At 33.9% G+C, this 17,562-nt stretch overlaps 2 protein-coding genes across 2 annotated transcripts; one reads left to right on the top strand and one right to left on the bottom strand.

Annotated features, from left to right (window-relative positions):
- Positions 1-1,082: 1,082 nt before the first annotated feature.
- On the bottom strand, positions 1,083-2,191 carry LOC115985923. Its single transcript, XM_031108811.1, has 2 exons — positions 2,101-2,191; positions 1,083-1,432 (listed from the first exon to the last, which is right to left on the bottom strand). The coding sequence occupies exons 1-2, from the start codon at positions 2,189-2,191 to the stop codon at positions 1,083-1,085; spliced, it is 441 nt and encodes a 146-aa protein (XP_030964671.1).
- A 1,708-nt stretch (positions 2,192-3,899) lies between these two features.
- Positions 3,900-16,973, top strand: LOC115983161 (proteasome subunit alpha type-2-B). Its single transcript, XM_031105787.1, has 12 exons — positions 3,900-4,008; positions 5,093-5,156; positions 5,287-5,363; positions 6,200-6,264; positions 7,487-7,533; positions 10,223-10,298; positions 12,129-12,196; positions 14,315-14,384; positions 15,286-15,371; positions 15,599-15,661; positions 16,015-16,080; positions 16,651-16,973. The coding sequence occupies exons 2-12, from the start codon at positions 5,116-5,118 to the stop codon at positions 16,697-16,699; spliced, it is 708 nt and encodes a 235-aa protein (XP_030961647.1). The 5' UTR covers positions 3,900-4,008; positions 5,093-5,115; the 3' UTR covers positions 16,700-16,973.
- Positions 16,974-17,562: the final 589 nt, after the last annotated feature.

The raw sequence follows: 17,562 nt of genomic DNA, 5'->3' as shown, positions 1-17,562 counted from the left end.
TCAGGAGGTAATCCAAGTAAGTCATCTGAGAACTCATATGGAAACTCTTTCACTACTAGGATGTCTTCAACTTTTAATTCTATTTTATCACCCTTTAAAGCACAAGCAAGGGACCCTTCACAACCTTTCCTAAGCAATTGTCTTGCTTGTATAGCTGAAACCAATAAAGGTGGTTTCACCACACGATCTCCCTTAAAGAAGAATTCTGTTTCTCTAGGAATTCTAAATACCACTTTCTTCTCAAAACACTCTACAGAAGCATGAAAAGTAGATAACCAATCCATTCCGAATATCACATCAAATTCAAACATATCCAACAATATAAGATATGCTTCTAATTCCCTCCCAGAAACTAAAACATTATAAAACTTATAAACTTTATTGGTATTCATTTGTTGTCTAGAAGGTGTAGCAACACACAATTCATAATATAGACTTTTAGGTACCATATTTAGCCTTTGAGTAAATCTATGTGAGATGAAAGCATGTGTTGAACTAGAATCAAATAACACTTGTGCAAGTTGACTAGAAACAAGAAGTGTACTTGAAACCACTGAAGGGGATGCATCGGCATCTTGTTTAGTCAAAGCAAAAACTCGACCTTGAACCTTGGGTTTTTGTTGGCTCCCATTTGTATTGGTAGTTTGTTAAACTCGCAAATTTGGACAATCCTTGATGAAGTGTCCAGTCTTGCCACATTTAAAACATGCTCCTGACTCTAAATAACATGTTCCACTATGAGCCTTTCCACACCTTGGACAAGTCCTATGTGTCTTCTTGTTTGAATCAGGCACCCCTTGCTTCTTGAATGAACTTTCACTAGACTTTCCCTGAAGAAAATTACTCTGATTTGGCTTCCTCTCCTGATCATTGGCCTTTGAGAGACGATTGCAATTTCTCTTTGCTATGAGAGCTCGGTATACCACCTCTGCATATGTTTCCAATTTGAACATGGAAACCGATCCCTGAATTTCCTCCCTTAAGCCCCTTTCAAAATTCATAGCCTTCCTTGCTTCCGTGTCAACCATGTGTGGAGCAAAGCGGGATAATTCAGCAAATTTTCGCTCATACTTATACATTGATTAAGTACCTTGTGCTATGTGAATGAACTCAACTTCCTTTTGGACCATCAGACTATCGGGAAAATACCTCTTACGAAAGAGCCCAACAAAATGCTGCCAAGTTATAACTTCTCTCCCATGTGTCCTCACCGTGGACTCCCACCATTCCAATGCATCACCTTTGAATACGAAAACAGCAAAGATAACTCGTTGCTTATCTCTAACCTCCATTGCCCTAAAGAGCCTTTCCAGCTCCTTAAGCCAGTTGTTAGCCTCTATTGGATCCTTTGTACCCTTGAAAGGAGGAAGGTCAAGCTTTCTAAACTTCTCCAGAGCACTAGTTGGATTGGTGGCTCCTACTTGATGTTGCACTATATTGATTAAGCCACCAATGACTTCAATAATAGCTAGACGTGGCAAAACGGGCGGGTCGGGTCGGGTTCGGGTCGGGTCAATCGGGTTTGTGGGTTAAACGGGTCACGGGTCAAAACGGGTCATTTTAAAACGGGTCAATCGGGTTGCGGGTCAAACGGGTCGCGGGTTGAGTCGGGTCATGAGTCGGGTCGAGTTGACCCGTATTTTTCAAACAATTTTTTTTTTTTTTTTTGGAAATAGATGCAATCTGTCAATTGTTTATGAGTTCCTTAATTGTGATTAGATTCTCACTAGTGATATTGTTACCAATTACCACTAAACACTTGAATTGATACCCAAATTTGGTGCAACTCCTGTTCCAGCTTTCTAGAAACTAATCTTGGTATAATCTTCAATCTATTTAAAGTAGGAAGAGAAAATAAAGGTGGCAAGTAAAAAATAACAAACTATAATGGAGTACATAACATATTAAGTAAAAAAGAATAAGTAAATATTTTATAAAAATTACACCTCAATCTAAATCTACTCAACATTGGTAAACGTGGCAAAACGTGCGGGTCGGGTTCGGGTTCGGGTTCGGGTCGGGTCAATCGGGTCGCGGGTCAATCGGGTTACGGGTCAAACGGGTTGCAGGTCAAACGGGTCGGGTCAAAACGGGTCTGACCCGTTTTGCCATGTCTAATAATAGCCTGAAGATCAGTGGTTCCCCCAGCATTCGATTGACCGTTCCTTGTGTTCCTCCTTGGTGGAGCCATCTCTTTAAGCAATACAACAATGTATCATAAGTACATATTTTAAATATCCCTGAAGGTCAAACCAAGCACATAGTTAGTACAACAACCATCCCTACATGCTTTAAAAAAACAATGAAAGGTCAAATAATTCTAACACTAAAATTCCTCATGATCACACTCTTGTTCCAAAATAATCACAAGATTAAACTTATAAGTCTACAGAATCATAAACCAATGCTTTGATACCATATGTAACGACCTAAGGAAAAACGGTAGCCATATTTGTGCTATACCTCAAAAGAACTAGTTACAATTGAGGTTCCTTGTAGTTATTAATAAAGCCTAGTTCAACCTAGTATATGCCCAATGTGGGACTCATCACACACCCACACATATCACACAATCAATTAAATTAGGGCATCACAGGAGGTATCTAAAACCAATGAGGTACTTCCTTCAGATAAGTCTACCACTATTTTGGAGGAAAGTATTTCAAATACAAATACTCCAACAAATAACAAGAAGGATACGTGCTCTAGGCAACAATTGGTAGGTGAGAAGGATAATTACAACATTCAATCAGCTCTTGATATACAAAATAACTATCTTCATTCAACCAAACACCCATCCATAGTTCCTTCTCCGTTAGAGTCTCTTACTCACAAAAAACAAGCTTTTAATAGTGATAGCTTGTGTCTTTCTCAACCCTTGGTGGTGGTACTCTTCCACCCCTTCCTTCCACATCAAAATTTTAAGCCTTAATTGTTGAGGGCTTGGGATCCTAGAGACAGAAGAAGGTCCCAAATAGGGTTTTTTTTTTTTTTTTTTTTGTGTCTAAAACTTGATTGGATGTGGATGGTTTTCCTAGATCACATCAGTGGGATTTGATTTTCTTATACCCAACAACAGAGGTGAAGTGTTTGTTGCATCATGTGTTCAGGAAGAGAAAAATGAGGTCATTGTTTGGTAAAAGAATACTCATTTTTTCTCTTTTTCGTTGTACAATGTGATTATGTATAAATAAGTCTATTGTTGTTTCTGCTAAAAAAAAAAAAAAAATTAGCAATGTGAGTTAGATGAAAAAGATGAGTATGAATTGAATTTTGAAAGTATGTGATTTTTTTTTTTTTTTTGAGAAAAATATAGTAATACTTAAGAGAAATGTTATGTCCATAATACTTTCACAACAAATCTTATGTTGCAGATTATTGTTATTAGTGGGAAAAAAAGTAATTGCAGTGGTGGATTCAAATCAATAAGAGAGATGTTACGTCTACAACATTTATACAATATTTTCATAGCAAATCATAAGTGGTTAGTTGTTATTAGTTCAAATTTGAATCTAATATTAAGATTACTTTTTTGTCACAACAATAACAATCAGTAACAACTTACTACTTACGATTTGTTGTAAAAATATTGTGAAAATATTGTGAATATATCATTTCTCGATAAGAAACCTATAAGAACCTACCAATTAGGATTTGTTATAAATCTGTTGTTAAAATAATGTAAATGTATAATTTCTCAATACTTAAAAAAAAAAAAAAAAAAAAAAAAAAAGAAAAGAAAAAGAAAAAGAAAAAGAAAAATGAAAAGCACGGAAACACTGAAAAGTATAGCATGCTCTAACCCAAAACGGTGTCGTTTAGATTTATTTAGTTATTTTTATTTATTATTATTTTTTTTTACTTTAAGCTATATATTATATAATTCGGTGTTTGTTCTCTTTGTGCTCTTTATTTTTCACATTCGACAGACTCCTCTGCAAGAAACCTCAACTCTCTCTCTCTCTTTCTCTCACTCTGTGTGAAACGCTCTCGTTTTGATCCATCCAGGTACACATTTGAAATCTCTACTAGAAACCCTAACTAAGACTTTGTTTGGTTGCTCCGAAAACCGACGGAAGAGTTAAGAATTTTTTTTTTTTCTCGAAATCGATCTTTATGCCTTTTTTTTTTTAGTTGTTTTTAGTTTTCAAATAATGAAAATTTAAGCTTCAAAATTGACTGATCAGGAGAATTTTTTTTTCCTATGATTCAAATTTTTGAACTCGCTTTGTATTGCGTTTTTTCTCCTGCTTTTTTCTTGTGAATCTAACACAGATTTGAACTCTTTGTGTATGTGTGCGCTATATAATGTAAGCTTCGAAGCATGTTTTTGTATATTGTAATGTTATCAGTGGTATATGGCTTTCAATATGTGATGGCTGTGAATCAGTGTAAAAGCATTGAAATTGATTTCATTGCTGAAATAATAAGTTAGATGATTTTATTTATAGAAGAAAATGAATACACTTGGCTCAAGCAGAAATTTTATGTTCAGTTGGTTCTGAGCTAAACATTAATTGAGAAGCAATGGGAAAAATTGATATTTGTTGATTTTAATGACATTTATAGGTTTTCTAGGGAATCTAACACATACAATGTTTATGGTATAAATTATGATGTAATCAATGGTATGGCTTTCAATAAGTGACGGCTATGACTCAGAATGTAAAAGAATTGAAATTGATTTCGTTGCTCAAATCAAAAGTTAGATTAGTGTTTTTAAAGAAGAAGAAGAAAAAAATCAATTGGCTTGAGCCAATAAGGATTTATGTCTTATAAGATTGACTCTAGCAGAAATTTTACGTTCAAATGGTTCATAACTAAAAACAAATTGAGAAGCAATGGGAAAAAATGATACTTTAATGATTTTAATGATATTATATAGGTTTTCTAGGGTTGAGGGGTTTTGATATTTGTGATGGCCAACCCATTTGAAATTTGGCCATAATAACTTATATCAAGAAGACTGATTGGGGTTCAAGTGATAGCCTAGTGATAGTAGCCTCATTTGTGTGCCTCATGTCTGTGGTTAATTACTATCTACTACTTGTTGAAAAAGAAATTTCACCATTTGTGAGTTCCCTTTTTGCAGGGTTATTTTTTGTCCAAGACATTATGGGGGATAGCCAGTACTCATTTTCTCTCACCACTTTCAGGTTTGGACTTAAAACTGAATGCACAGATGTATGCTAGAATGTACATTCTAAGTTACATGACTTTGTAGCATTATGTGATTCCTTGATTAAATCACCTGATCTTCAATTACCATGTTACATGTTGAAACAGTCCTTCTGGGAAGCTTGTCCAGATTGAACATGCTCTAACAGCTGTGGGATCTGGTCAAACATCTTTAGGAATTAAAGGTAATCTGACAGTGCCTATGCTTCGTTAGTCCTGTGATTCATTTTTCTGTGTTTTGGTAAGTTACACATGCACCCCAATTGTTGAACAGGATGGTTAGTTCAATCAATATAAACATGAAAATCAATGGATAATGGAAAATAGTAACAAATTGTGGTATTGTAGTAAAGTAATGGTTTATGATGTGGTATAGTAGATTTGCTCTTCTAATTTGGTTTAATTACTGTTAAAAGTTTTATTATTAGAATAAAGTTAAAATAAATAAGTCATTGAGCTACATTCTGTTATTTATTTATTTAAAATTTAGGTTCTTGCAGTTTTCCTTTCGTTTGAAAGTTTTTTTATTTATTTATTTTTTATTATTATTTTTTTTTGTGAATGATGAAATATTACCTTTTTTTTCAAAGGTTAACAACTCAAGATTGATGCATCATATTCTAGTTTTGATTTACAAAGAAATATAAAGAATCATGAAATACTGAGGATTATTCATTTTATTACTTGTATGTAGAAACTTAAAAAAACTTCACTGTAAAGGTTCATGTTTACTATTTTTTTCTCAAATACACCTATTATCTTATATATTCTCTAATATTCTCATTCATTACATTAAAAATATGTTTATAATAAATTATCACATTTCTCTCTATTATCATCTTAAGTGGATAATGTCTGATTTTATTGCCTGCTAGCAGAAACCTTGATCTTAAAAAAATTTCTGGATTGTTTGCATTCTCATGTTATTTTATAGGTTTTAATGTCTTGTGATATCGATAATTTAGCCTTACTTTGTTATCATTGCTATTGTTATTTACATATGTTCAACTGCTTGTTGCAGCTGCTAATGGTGTTGTCATTGCAACAGAGAAGAAACTACCATCTATCTTAGTTGATGAAACATCTGTGAGTGACTTTTTTTTTTTCCCCACATGTCTATAGAATGCATGTTGTTGGTGCAGAAAAAACTATGTTATGAACGAAACATTCCAAACCTTTCTTTATATTTTACTAGGAGAGATTCTCTGAGATCTTACATACATGTTTTTATTGCTACATCACCTAAAGGAATTGTATACTAATATAAACATTAGAGCATCCCTGTTCTTTGATCTATTGTACCAGGAGACTTGCACACATTTGAACTCAATTGATGTGGCCATGGAAGATTAATTTGTTAATAATTAGTAAATTTTCCTATTCAAGACATTTCTTATGGGGCACACATGAAGTCCAATTGAAATAAAGTCCATGTGATTTGAAAGGTCTAATTATGTGTGTCCTAGGATTGAAGCAGGTTTTTCTTTTTGAGTTTTTCTTTAGCAAGTTATAGTCAATTTTGTATTAAGGACAAAAGTACAATTTCTGTAATCCTTGTGAGAATTATTGTATGTAAATCACCTTCTTTATTTACTAGTGGCAGGATATATTTGGTTGTTTGTACTTACTCTTTTTGGTGTATCTTGGGTTATGTCTGGTTATGTTATTATGTCAAAGAAGATGATTCAGACGTTTGAATGTTATTAAGGAAAATTTCAGAGTTGTAGGAATTCAAAGATTTGGAAGGCTACTCCCTTGTGTGTTTTGTGGACAGTTTGGATAGAGAGGAGTAGCAGAATTTTTTGGAGTGTCAAGCAGTTGACACTGAGATCCCTATATGATTGGATGGGTGTTCTGGGCAGTCTCTAATTTGATTATAATTCTTTAGAAGTTTTATGCACACTTTGTTTTTTGAACTATCTTCTATTTTGAATAAAATTATTTACTTATCAAAAAATTTGGAGGGAACGGAATATTTGCACTTCTGAAGGTGTGCAAATCTGTGATTGAACTTAAGGCTTCTTTTTGTGCTTTTTATTTGAATCTTGAACAATGATTTTGGGAGGGGTGGTTCTTGTAATTCTTTAGTTGATTTTTTTGACCATTTAAGTCTTCTGTTGTAATCTTTAGGAAGCCCTTCCGTTAATAGAATTCTTTAGTACTTATAAAAAAAATGCCATGAACTACATCTTGTGCATATTATGAGTTTTTTATTTCAGAACTTTGGTGGTGTTTGGTTCTTGGACAACTTCTCCAAGAGTTTTTATGGTATACCAGAGCTGATATTTTAAATTTGCTCGATTTTCAGGTTCAGAAAATTCAATTATTAACACCAAACATTGGAGTTGTTTACAGGTACCATATGACCTTCATGTTTAATTTATTCAATATATATATATATATATAATGTTATATTACATCCTTTGTGCCATTCTGCCTCAGGAATAATGGGATCATGGATTTTTATTGGGGACTACTCATGACTATAGATGCTGCATTTGTGCTGAATACATTTTTTTTCTTTTGGCATTTATGTGAAAACAAGCCTTAAAAGGGTTCCTGCCTTAAACTTAATGCTCCTAACTCCATCTTAAAGCCATCACAAAAGAATGCATGCTTCTTACCTTTTAGTTTTAACCCGTGGCATTTTATTGATGTAAAATTTTTTTCCTCATCATTGGGTATATAATTGCTACAACTGCTACGTCTTTACTGCAGTGGGAATTCCCTACAATTTTGGTATATATATTTTGATATGTATATTTCCCTTTGTCGTTTGATGTGTGAAATTGATTAATGGAATCATATTTTGATTTTCCCTTTGTATTTTGATGTGTAAAACTGATGAGATAGATGTTCTTTTGAATGAGTACCATATGCATCTTTAAAGAGGTAACTAGAGAGAGGTTATATGACGGTTTTTAGAAAAGAAATGAGTTTTTCTAAAGTTTATGAAGGTGATTTAAGGATATGTATTACGGAGCTGTGAGTAGCATGAGAACAAGTTGAAGCATCGCAAATGAGTTTTCTTTCATAATTGGTTTGTATCAAGGATCGACATTAAGTATATATCTCATTGTATAGGTTTTGGATGAACTTACTTACTTGATTTAAGATGAAGTATCTTGGCATATGCTTTTTGTAGATGATAGTTTTAGTGGATGAAACTAGACGTGGAGTTGACGTTAAGTTGAAGATTTGAAAGGACGCTTTAGAAGGTTGTAGCCTAAGTAGGACTAAAACAGAGTACATGGAGCATATGTTTAGTACAAGTAGAAACCAAGATGAAGGGATTGTAAAACTTGATGGTGAAGAGATACCAAAGATTGAGTGCTTTCAATATCTTGGATCTATTATTCATAAGGGGGGACCATTGTGTGAATGTAGAATACCTAGTAAGTTAAAGGGAAAATTTATAAGACTGCTTAAAATAAGGCCAGCCATGCTCTATGGTGTTGAATCTTGGATTATTAAGAAACATTTTCATAAAATGAATGTAGTTGAAATGAAAATATTAAGATAAATAAGTGGAACTACAAGGAAAGATAGGATACTAAATGAAGAAGTTTTTTTTTTTTTTTTGGAAAGATAGGGGCAATTCCTATTGATGAGAAGATGAGGGAGACTTGTTGGAGATGGTTTGGTCATACACCAATGTTGTGTGTGTTGAATCTTGGGCTATTAAGAAAGATGTTCATAAAGTGAAGTAGTAGAAATGCAAATATTAAGATAAATAAGTGGAACTACCCAGAAAGATAGGATGCTAAATGAAGAAATTTATTTAAAGATAGGGTTATTCTTATTGAGGAAAATGAGGGAGACTTGTTGGAGAAGGTTTGGTCATACACCAAGGAGTGTGATTAATGTACCAATAAGAAAAAGTTATTAGATTCAAATTGAGGGAATGAAAAAGAGGTAAGAGGAAAACATAAAATAATATTAGTAAAACTAGAAGCCAAGAGCTTTGTACCTCAATTGGCACCTCTTGGTGTTTCCAATGGAGATGTCTAGGTTTCAAATCCCCCTTCCCCTTATTATTAAATTATCAAAAATTTTATATATATATAGGTAAAACTAGAAATAGTGAAAAAGGATGTGTTAAGTAAGAAGGTGAGAGAGTATGATTTTGGATTAGAAAGAATGATGAAAAGTATACATGTAGCTGAATCTAATTAGTATGTTGAGGATATATTCTGATATATAGCCAACCCAAAGAGGTGAACCTAATTAATATGTTGAGGATTTATAGCCAATCCAAAGTTTTAGAACTAAGGTTTTGTTGTAGTCTAATTGTGTTAATGCCCTTGGTAATGATATCTGTGTCTGATATAATAAGTAGTTTGAGAAAACATTGAGGATTTTTTTTCTTTTATTTGTTAATTAAGAAGTATTTTTCTAGAATTGTGTAACATTTAGGTTAACTTAGAAATGCGACCTTGCTAGTTATTTTATTTAGGCTGACAATTTTGAATAGGAATGTTATTTTGTGGAGAACTAGTTGTTATGTCTGAGGATTGTTGTATAATAGGTGATACCACCATCTCAGCTGTACGCCTTGGGTTACTCATATTAAATATTAGCCTTGGTCATCGCATGAATTCTGAGTAAATGTATTCATCTTTTGTCTCATACTGTGAATTACAATGTAAGTAACTATAGACTATGGAATTTGCCACATTTGTGGGTTTATATTACTATCCAAAGATGTATGTATGCTTATGTTAAGCTTTTGGGGGAAGTCTTAGCATATGATTTTCTTTCTTGAAACACTTTTTTAAAGGGTCAAAATGGCAAGGATGCCCGCCTTTAAAATAAGATTGTAACTGATTGACATTGTGATTCTCTTCCTATTCTCCTTGCCTCGTCGGAGGAGATATCTCATTTGGCACAATGGCACTTTACAAAAAGCTAACCTGTTGGTTGTTGCCATTATCTACATGATTAACCTTTCTATTTGTGTTCATTGTATTGGTTGGACTTGTTTTTTCCTCCGCTTCAAACATGGTAAACAATTGAGTTTTAACTAAAATGAACTTTTGTGCAGTGGCATGGGTCCTGACTTTCGAGTTCTGGTACGAAAAAGTAGAAAGCAGGCAGAGCAATACCACCGCTTATACAAAGTATGTGTCAACTTCCTTTGTGTTTTTTGCATTTTCCTCATCATCCATATCTCTCTCTTTAATATTATTTTGTCACATTATCATTTGGTTTCACTTATAGTGCTAAGTTGTAAAGCTTTGATTAGAGGCTATTGCTTCTTTTGTCTCTTTGATTTATACTACATCATTTATGCTTTTGGCAATGTCATACTTGTAAAAAAATGGTTGTTTACAGTTTTTTGAAAGGAATTTATCATGGATGAATTTGTTGGTGTCCTGGATAGAGTGATCTGAGTTTAGATTGAAGCAGATAATATTCTGTTGACTGGATTGCAATTGTGTTCCCAAAGACTCATAGTTTAGGAGTCTGTATCCTAGACTGGATTGATCTCTTAGGGTAATCTGCAAATTTCACAACCTTCCAACTTGATCGAAATTGGTTGCCTTCCATTTGAGAAGTACTAGCTGTTTTCTTCATTTAAAATTTTAAGGAATGTGGTGATTGTTTTACATGGTTCTATTGGTGACTGATGATTAATTTGGTTGTTTGGTCGATTTTCTGCCGTTCCAGAAGTTGCTCTGAATCATACACTGGTATAATGTTTCTAAAAGCTTTTCTCTCTCTATTATTCATTTTATGTAAATTGTGAAGATGACAAGTAATGGTTCTTGATGTTTCAGTTCATCATCATCATCAGTCTGTGCATTATGTTGGGGAATAGCATCCAATTCTCTCTCTCTCTCTCTCTCTCTCTCTCTCTCTCTATATATATATATATATATATATTCATTTTATGTAAATTTTGAGGATGACAAGTTATGGTTCTTGATGTTTTTAACCCAATGACATGTCAGTTCATCATCATCATCAATCTGTGCATTATGTTGTGGAATAGTAACCAATTTTATTTTTCTTTGGCATTTATCATTCTGCCCACATTGCGACACAATAAAGTTCAAGCTGTATATTAATTATATGCTGTTGTGCCTCATGTCTTCATACCATACCATCTGACTTTCTTTTTTCTGTCATTCCAATCTTTCATCTTTTTCTAATGGTGGTTCCATCAAGTTTTATTTACATAGACTTCAATAATATTTCATAAACTTCCATTTTGACCTTTCTTGTTCTGTTAGATGCCACTGGTTGCTAACTAATGTCCATATTTGGCTTTTAAAACAACCCGGATTACCCTTGCTGGTTTTCTTGGGCTGACATATTTTAAATTACTTGGAAGAATAAGAGAGGACCATCAATTATTTGTGCATCTAGGTTATGATTTTTTAATTAGGGAATCTTAGCTTCTGGCTTCCTATTTTGAGTTAAACTTCACTACTCTTTGATGTGGGGGAAGGCCAGAGTGGGGGAAATCATACCTTGGATGATTCCATTGGAGAGACTGGGAAATGCTATTTGACCTAAAGGTCATTGGCACTTTTGAAATAGAGATTCACATTTTGGCATCTTACTCTGTTTCCATCTCTGAGGACGCAATGGCTTTGTGTTGTTCTTGTAGTGGCATTCATGATTCACCTCTTTTGGACATTGTCTTTTCTTGCTCTCTCTTACATGGAGGAACATTAGTTGAATTGATCTTGATGAACATGGTTTGATATTGACTTGTTAAATATGACTTATATTGGATTGAAGTCAATTTAGTTTTGGATTCACTCACTAGCTTGTTTTACTTATGGCATTTTTCTTGCTGCATTCCTTTTTTTTTTTTTTTCCTGTTTTTTATATTTTATTTTGGATTCCCAACCTAGAAAAACTTTTCTTTTGTTACTTTGTTCCTTGAGCAAATTGATTATTTATAAGTTGCTAAGTGATATGTCAATGGAATTTTATAGGAGCCCATCCCTGTTACACAGCTTGTAAGGGAAATTGCTGCTGTTATGCAGGAGTTCACTCAGTCCGGGTAATTATTTCTCTTCTGGAATATGATTTGCTTGTTTCAATTAGTTCATGCCCATTATGAGAAGAGTGGCAGTTTTGTTTTTTATTTTATTTTTATTTTTTTTTGGGGGGGGGGGTGGTTGAAGTCTGTTGTGTATCATTATGCACCTTAATCATAGGTGATTTGAAAAAAGAAATGTACAGGACACAAGGCTGAGGTTATTGAAATTTAAAAGGATGCAAGTACATCATCTTGCAAATGACTCCAAAACGAGTTTAAAATTCAGTGCAAATCTGAATTTTACTTTTCATCTGTTTAGACACCAGTTGTTACCTCAAGTAGCCTCCAACTTGCAGAGAAATTTCTACTCATTCAGGATCAGTTTTTCTTTTCCTAGTACAAAATGTAACTTGGGGCAGATGCCAAGCTCTTGCTAAGTTACTTTGGTCTGGTGGCTTCTGTTGTTCCATGTTGGTCTGTTCAAGGGATATGTAGAAGCCGGATATAACCCCTTTAGTAGATCGTGAGGGGTCTGGTGAAGTTTAGGGAATTGGCATCATAGGTGGTGGTGGCATTTGGGGTATACTACCTTGGGAAGCACGGGTGCGGCTCTAGGGCCACCGCACCTGACTCGTTTTGACGCGCCGATTTGCACTCGACGTGCCGATTTGATATATATATATATATATATATTTCTGTCCCCGATTCACATTGATCGGTTCAATTTGGGCTGAAATCCGCCAAAGCTGGCTGAGAAACTGGCCGAAACAGCCCCAATCCGGTCTGATTCTGTCTGAATAAGAAGAGAAAGAAGAAAGATCTGCTACCAAAATATTTGTGAGATAAAAAAAAAAAGGGAAGGAGAAGAAGAAAGATCTGCTACCAAATGATTTGTGAGGAAAGAAGAGAAAAAAAAAGGAAAAAAAGAAGAAGAAGCCGATGTGGAGATGTGTAGGCTTTCAAATAGAGCCTTGGAATGTGATATTAATAAAGCAATGCACGTGGGTAGTGGTGGGACTTGGCAATGGAGCTTCTTGGAAGCTTCCTTGTTTATAAATATCCCAACGTATTTGTTTATTTATAATAAAACCCCCAAATTTGAATATCTTTATTATGATTTTTTTTAAACACTATATTAAATTCAACAATTTATATCATTTAGCTTAATAATAGCCAAATAATTTAGTAATTGTATCAATTTAAATAATTACTTATCATTAAAAAATAATATTATTTTGCAAAATTTATCCCCTAAATATTAGCTATAAATATTAAATTGATCCCAAAGGTTTTTTATCTACTATTGCTCTTAAATTGGTATATGTTTACCATTATATGAAAAAATATGCTTAGCAATACATAGAAAATATAAATAAAAATATATTTAATAATTTATTTATAAACGTATCCCGCCGCACCTGCACCTTACTTTTTCAAAAATTGCCGAGTTGCCGCATCGCACCTGAACCCAAATCCGCACCCGTGCTTCCTAAATACTACCCGAAAACGACGGAAGAGGTGCCCCCATTGGTTGGGTCTGACCAACCGCTTGTTGAGCTTGGCCTGCCACTTGTTGGGCTTGATTGTTCACAAATTGCAACCTTATTCTACATACAAAAAGAAGATATGAAGATATCAATAACAGATTTCTAATGAATTACTGAATTATGTTTGCCAAAATTCCTTTTAGTCCTTTTAGAATGATCTTGAATACCCCTATATTGAGTTCCTTGGGACCCTCAGTACTTCCATTTGTTCCATGTTGAGGATAATTTGGTATGTTTGAGAAACTTGAATAATTGAAAATGATCTGCCAAGATTTTCTCTAGATGTGTATTTTCATGAAAAACTTAAAAGATCTTAAAGTTGGTCAAATTAGATTTTGTATCTATTTATGATTGGTAAGTTACACACCCAATATGTCATGAGTCCATGACTTCATCCTGTGCCTATAACTTATAAGGGGAGGTGGAGCTGCATTGTCATTGGATGAATCAGATTTTGAACCTGACTTTCAATTATAGAGCTTTAATACTAGTGGATGCTTGATTTGTGTAAACTCAACTAAGGAAAGTTTCAAAAGAATCATATTTCATTCCTGTTTTGGAACTCTGATTTTTATTTTTTTGGTTCTGTTAGTGGCGTTCGTCCTTTTGGAGTTTCACTACTGGTTGCTGGGTTTGACGACAAAGGCCCACAATTGTATCAGGTACATCAGTTCTGTCCTAATCTTGTGTTAAACAATTTTCAGATGTCATTGCGTTTGAGCTCAAGCTGTTAGAGATTATTAATATCAGATCTTATTTGGATCTGATTCTTAATCTGTGATGCAACAAATTTTGGGCTTATGAGAACATTTGTGCGCATCTGTAAAAATCCAATTTTTTTGAATAACACCCCATGGCATGTTAAGATCTAGTCTTTTTCAGTCTTCTGACTGTTAGCTATGGATTTTATATTTTATATTTGTGATGCATTTGAGCAGGCTTGAATTTTCTTGCTCTGTTTTCCCCAGAACTTTGGTTTCAGTTATATTTATGACACCATATTTAATATATGCTTTGGCCATGCATTAAATAGTTTGAACTAAACCCAAAACCCAGATTTTGGAGTTCAAAATGATGCTCCTCCAATATACTTTGGATAAAAAGCATGTTATTTTCTGAGAGCTCCATGGTTGCAGAGGAAAAAATGTCAAATTAAACTGTTGTTCATTTCTATAGAACAGAAGATCAGAAATTAAGGGCTATCTCATCTAACAAATGTCAAAATTTTGAGTGTTTTATGTTTTGAAAAATATACTAAATGTGTGAAGTCGTGGATGTGATAGTAAATGATGAGCATAAAGAGAACATGTGATCTAACAGTAGGATTGACAAAATATTAATCTTGTATAAATGTCTATATATTGTTAAAGTTTCACGATTTGTATCTTGAACCCATTTCTATTGTTTTTGAAAAAAAATGTGACTTTGGTTAGGCATTTCAATTGGATTTGCAACAGAGACAACAGACGTAGAAGCCTTTTAGAATTATTCTTTCAAATTACACTTTCCAGTAGAAATTATCATCAACCTTAACATGTTCCTGTTATTTGTTGTTTGCTGTAGGTGGATCCATCAGGTTCATATTTTTCTTGGAAAGCTTCTGCAATGGGGAAAAATGTCTCTAATGCAAAGACATTTCTTGAAAAGAGGTATTAAGTTTGATTCACTTGCCAGCTACGTGTTAGAGAACCTTTTTTTTTTTTTTTTTTTGGTTTTTTTTTTTTGGGGGGGGGGGGGTGTTAATATATCATTTGTCTCAATTCATACAATGAAATGAATTGAATTAGGGCTCATGTATGTGGATTTCACATGTACTACCCTTTTAACTTTCTTTGCACTGGCCATAATTTCCTCCTATAATATTGTTATCTTACAGGTATACAGATGATATGGAGCTTGATGATGCTGTCCACACTTCAATATTAACCTTGAAGGAAGGGTAGGCATTGTAGCTTTGAGTTCTACTTCTATACTAAAACCACTGTCACAGTACAAATGTGAAGGTTCTCTTTGATGAATGCCAATCAAATAAATCTAAGCATTTTTCTTTAGTTCTTTTTTGTTCTGGTTGATTAATATCCCATTACCTTTCAAAGAGAGTTGCCTAAAATCTATTAAGGAAAGAGGAATTAATTCTCTCTTCTTTCAATATTTTTCATCAAATTCGTGCTTAATATAGCTTCACTGAGGAATCCCTTTCAACAATACTGTGTAGCAATGTATTAACTTTTGCATTATTCCAGATTCTTCTCATTTAATTCAGCTTGCTAATGATTCTTGTGTCCTGTCTAGGTTTGAGGGACAAATCTCTAGCAAAAACATTGAGATTGGCATAATTGGTACAGACAAAAAGTTCAGGCAAGTTTCCCTGTTCTCTTTTGCATATAACTACACGTGGTTGTAGGTGGATTTTTCCCTTTTTATTTTTTAATTTTTTTTAGGGTAGGGGTGGTGGTTTCTTGGTATTTTTATGTATTTGTTTCTTATCTAAGATCATGGTATAATAATGCTATGGCATGAATAAGTAAAACTGATCTGATTTTTGTGCTTGGATTAGTGTTTATCCAAGCCATAGGGACATGTTTGAACCTGACTTGTTTACATTTGTACAAGCATGAATTTGAAAATTAAAGACCTAGCAGAAATGTGAAGATGAAACAGTTTGTTTGATATAATATTTTAATTCATAAAATGTACTATGGATCTTCATAAATATGAGTTGAAAGTTAAAAGTAATTCCAGTTATTTATTACAATGCAGTTTTTGATTTTAAACTTATCACAGAAGTTCATATTTTCATTTGAGTTTTGAATTAAATTCTGTAAACTTTGGCTTTGACCTTCATTATCCTAATTCACCCTTTGGTTATAAAGGTACAGAAGTTTGGTTGCTTATGTTTTCTTGTTTACATGATCTAAATTTTGGCAGAGTGCTAACACCGGCTGAAATTGATGATTACTTGGCTGAAGTGGAGTAGTTCATTTTCCTTTAATTAAGAAACTGGGGAGAACTTTTATTACAGGGCCATGACTGGTTTGCATTATACGATTTATACTGGTCCTTGTTACAGCAAAATGCCTTGTTTGTCATGATGGATCTGCTTAATTATGTACTTGTACACTCTTCCGCCCCCCCCCCCCCCCCCTTTTTCTTCTCTCTCTCTCTCAGGTGCAAGTGATAGTGGTACTGATTGTATGATTTTGTTGACTTAAATTACTATTTGATTCACTTTAGTAAGTTATCATCTTTTTTATTTTATTTTTTGCTAAACTGATGGCATATGCATGTGGTCTAATCTCGTTTGTATTTTTTTGCAAGGGAATAATTTGTTAGAAAGAATGAACGCCTAAAGGACACAGTCCTTAAATACATACGGACACAAATGAGGTCTGAAAAATGACAATAGAACTTCAGGACACTCCCCCCCAATCGAAGCACAATATTAAAAAAAAAAAAAAAAAAAAAGGATCTCAAGGAGCATATTTAATATCTTGCATATGGATTATTCTTTGTTTTCAATAGTTCGGATCCCTCCATATGGTTCACATAATGCAATTCTTTGTTGCCTGCCACAACACTATTGCCTCCCCAGCAACAAGTGAAGATGGGAGTGAGTTGTGCGTCACGAGCACACTAAACTCCCCTTGCCCATTTGAAGTCCAAAATTAGACAATCTTCATTCCTTTTTACCATCAGCCTGGAGTAAAGTAAACCATCAATTACTGCACTCCTAGCTAGCTCCCAATCATGGAAATCCCTATGGAATCAAAGATTCCTACCATCCTCTTCAAACATAATCAACTAATGCAATGATGCAACCTTCTCCACTGCAATGGAGTG

The sequence above is a fragment of the Quercus lobata genome, chromosome 4, assembly GCF_001633185.2.
Source record: "Quercus lobata isolate SW786 chromosome 4, ValleyOak3.0 Primary Assembly, whole genome shotgun sequence".
NCBI lineage: Eukaryota > Viridiplantae > Streptophyta > Magnoliopsida > Fagales > Fagaceae > Quercus > Quercus lobata.
This window is presented reverse-complemented; position numbering and strand designations above follow the sequence as displayed.

Coding starts and splice junctions, on each gene's coding strand:
- LOC115983161 (XM_031105787.1), top strand. CDS start 5,116: ATGGGGGATAGCCAGTACTCATTTTCTCTCACCACTTTCAG. Junction 6,265..7,486: donor TCTTAGTTGATGAAACATCT/GTGAGTGACTTT, acceptor CTCGATTTTCAG/GTTCAGAAAATTCAATTATT. Junction 15,662..16,014: donor ATATTAACCTTGAAGGAAGG/GTAGGCATTGTA, acceptor TGTCCTGTCTAG/GTTTGAGGGACAAATCTCTA.
- LOC115985923 (XM_031108811.1), bottom strand. CDS start 2,191: ATGGCTCCACCAAGGAGGAACACAAGGAACGGTCAATCGAATGCTGGG. Junction 1,433..2,100: donor TATTAGACATGGCAAAACGG/GTCAGACCCGTT, acceptor TAATCAATATAG/TGCAACATCAAGTAGGAGCC.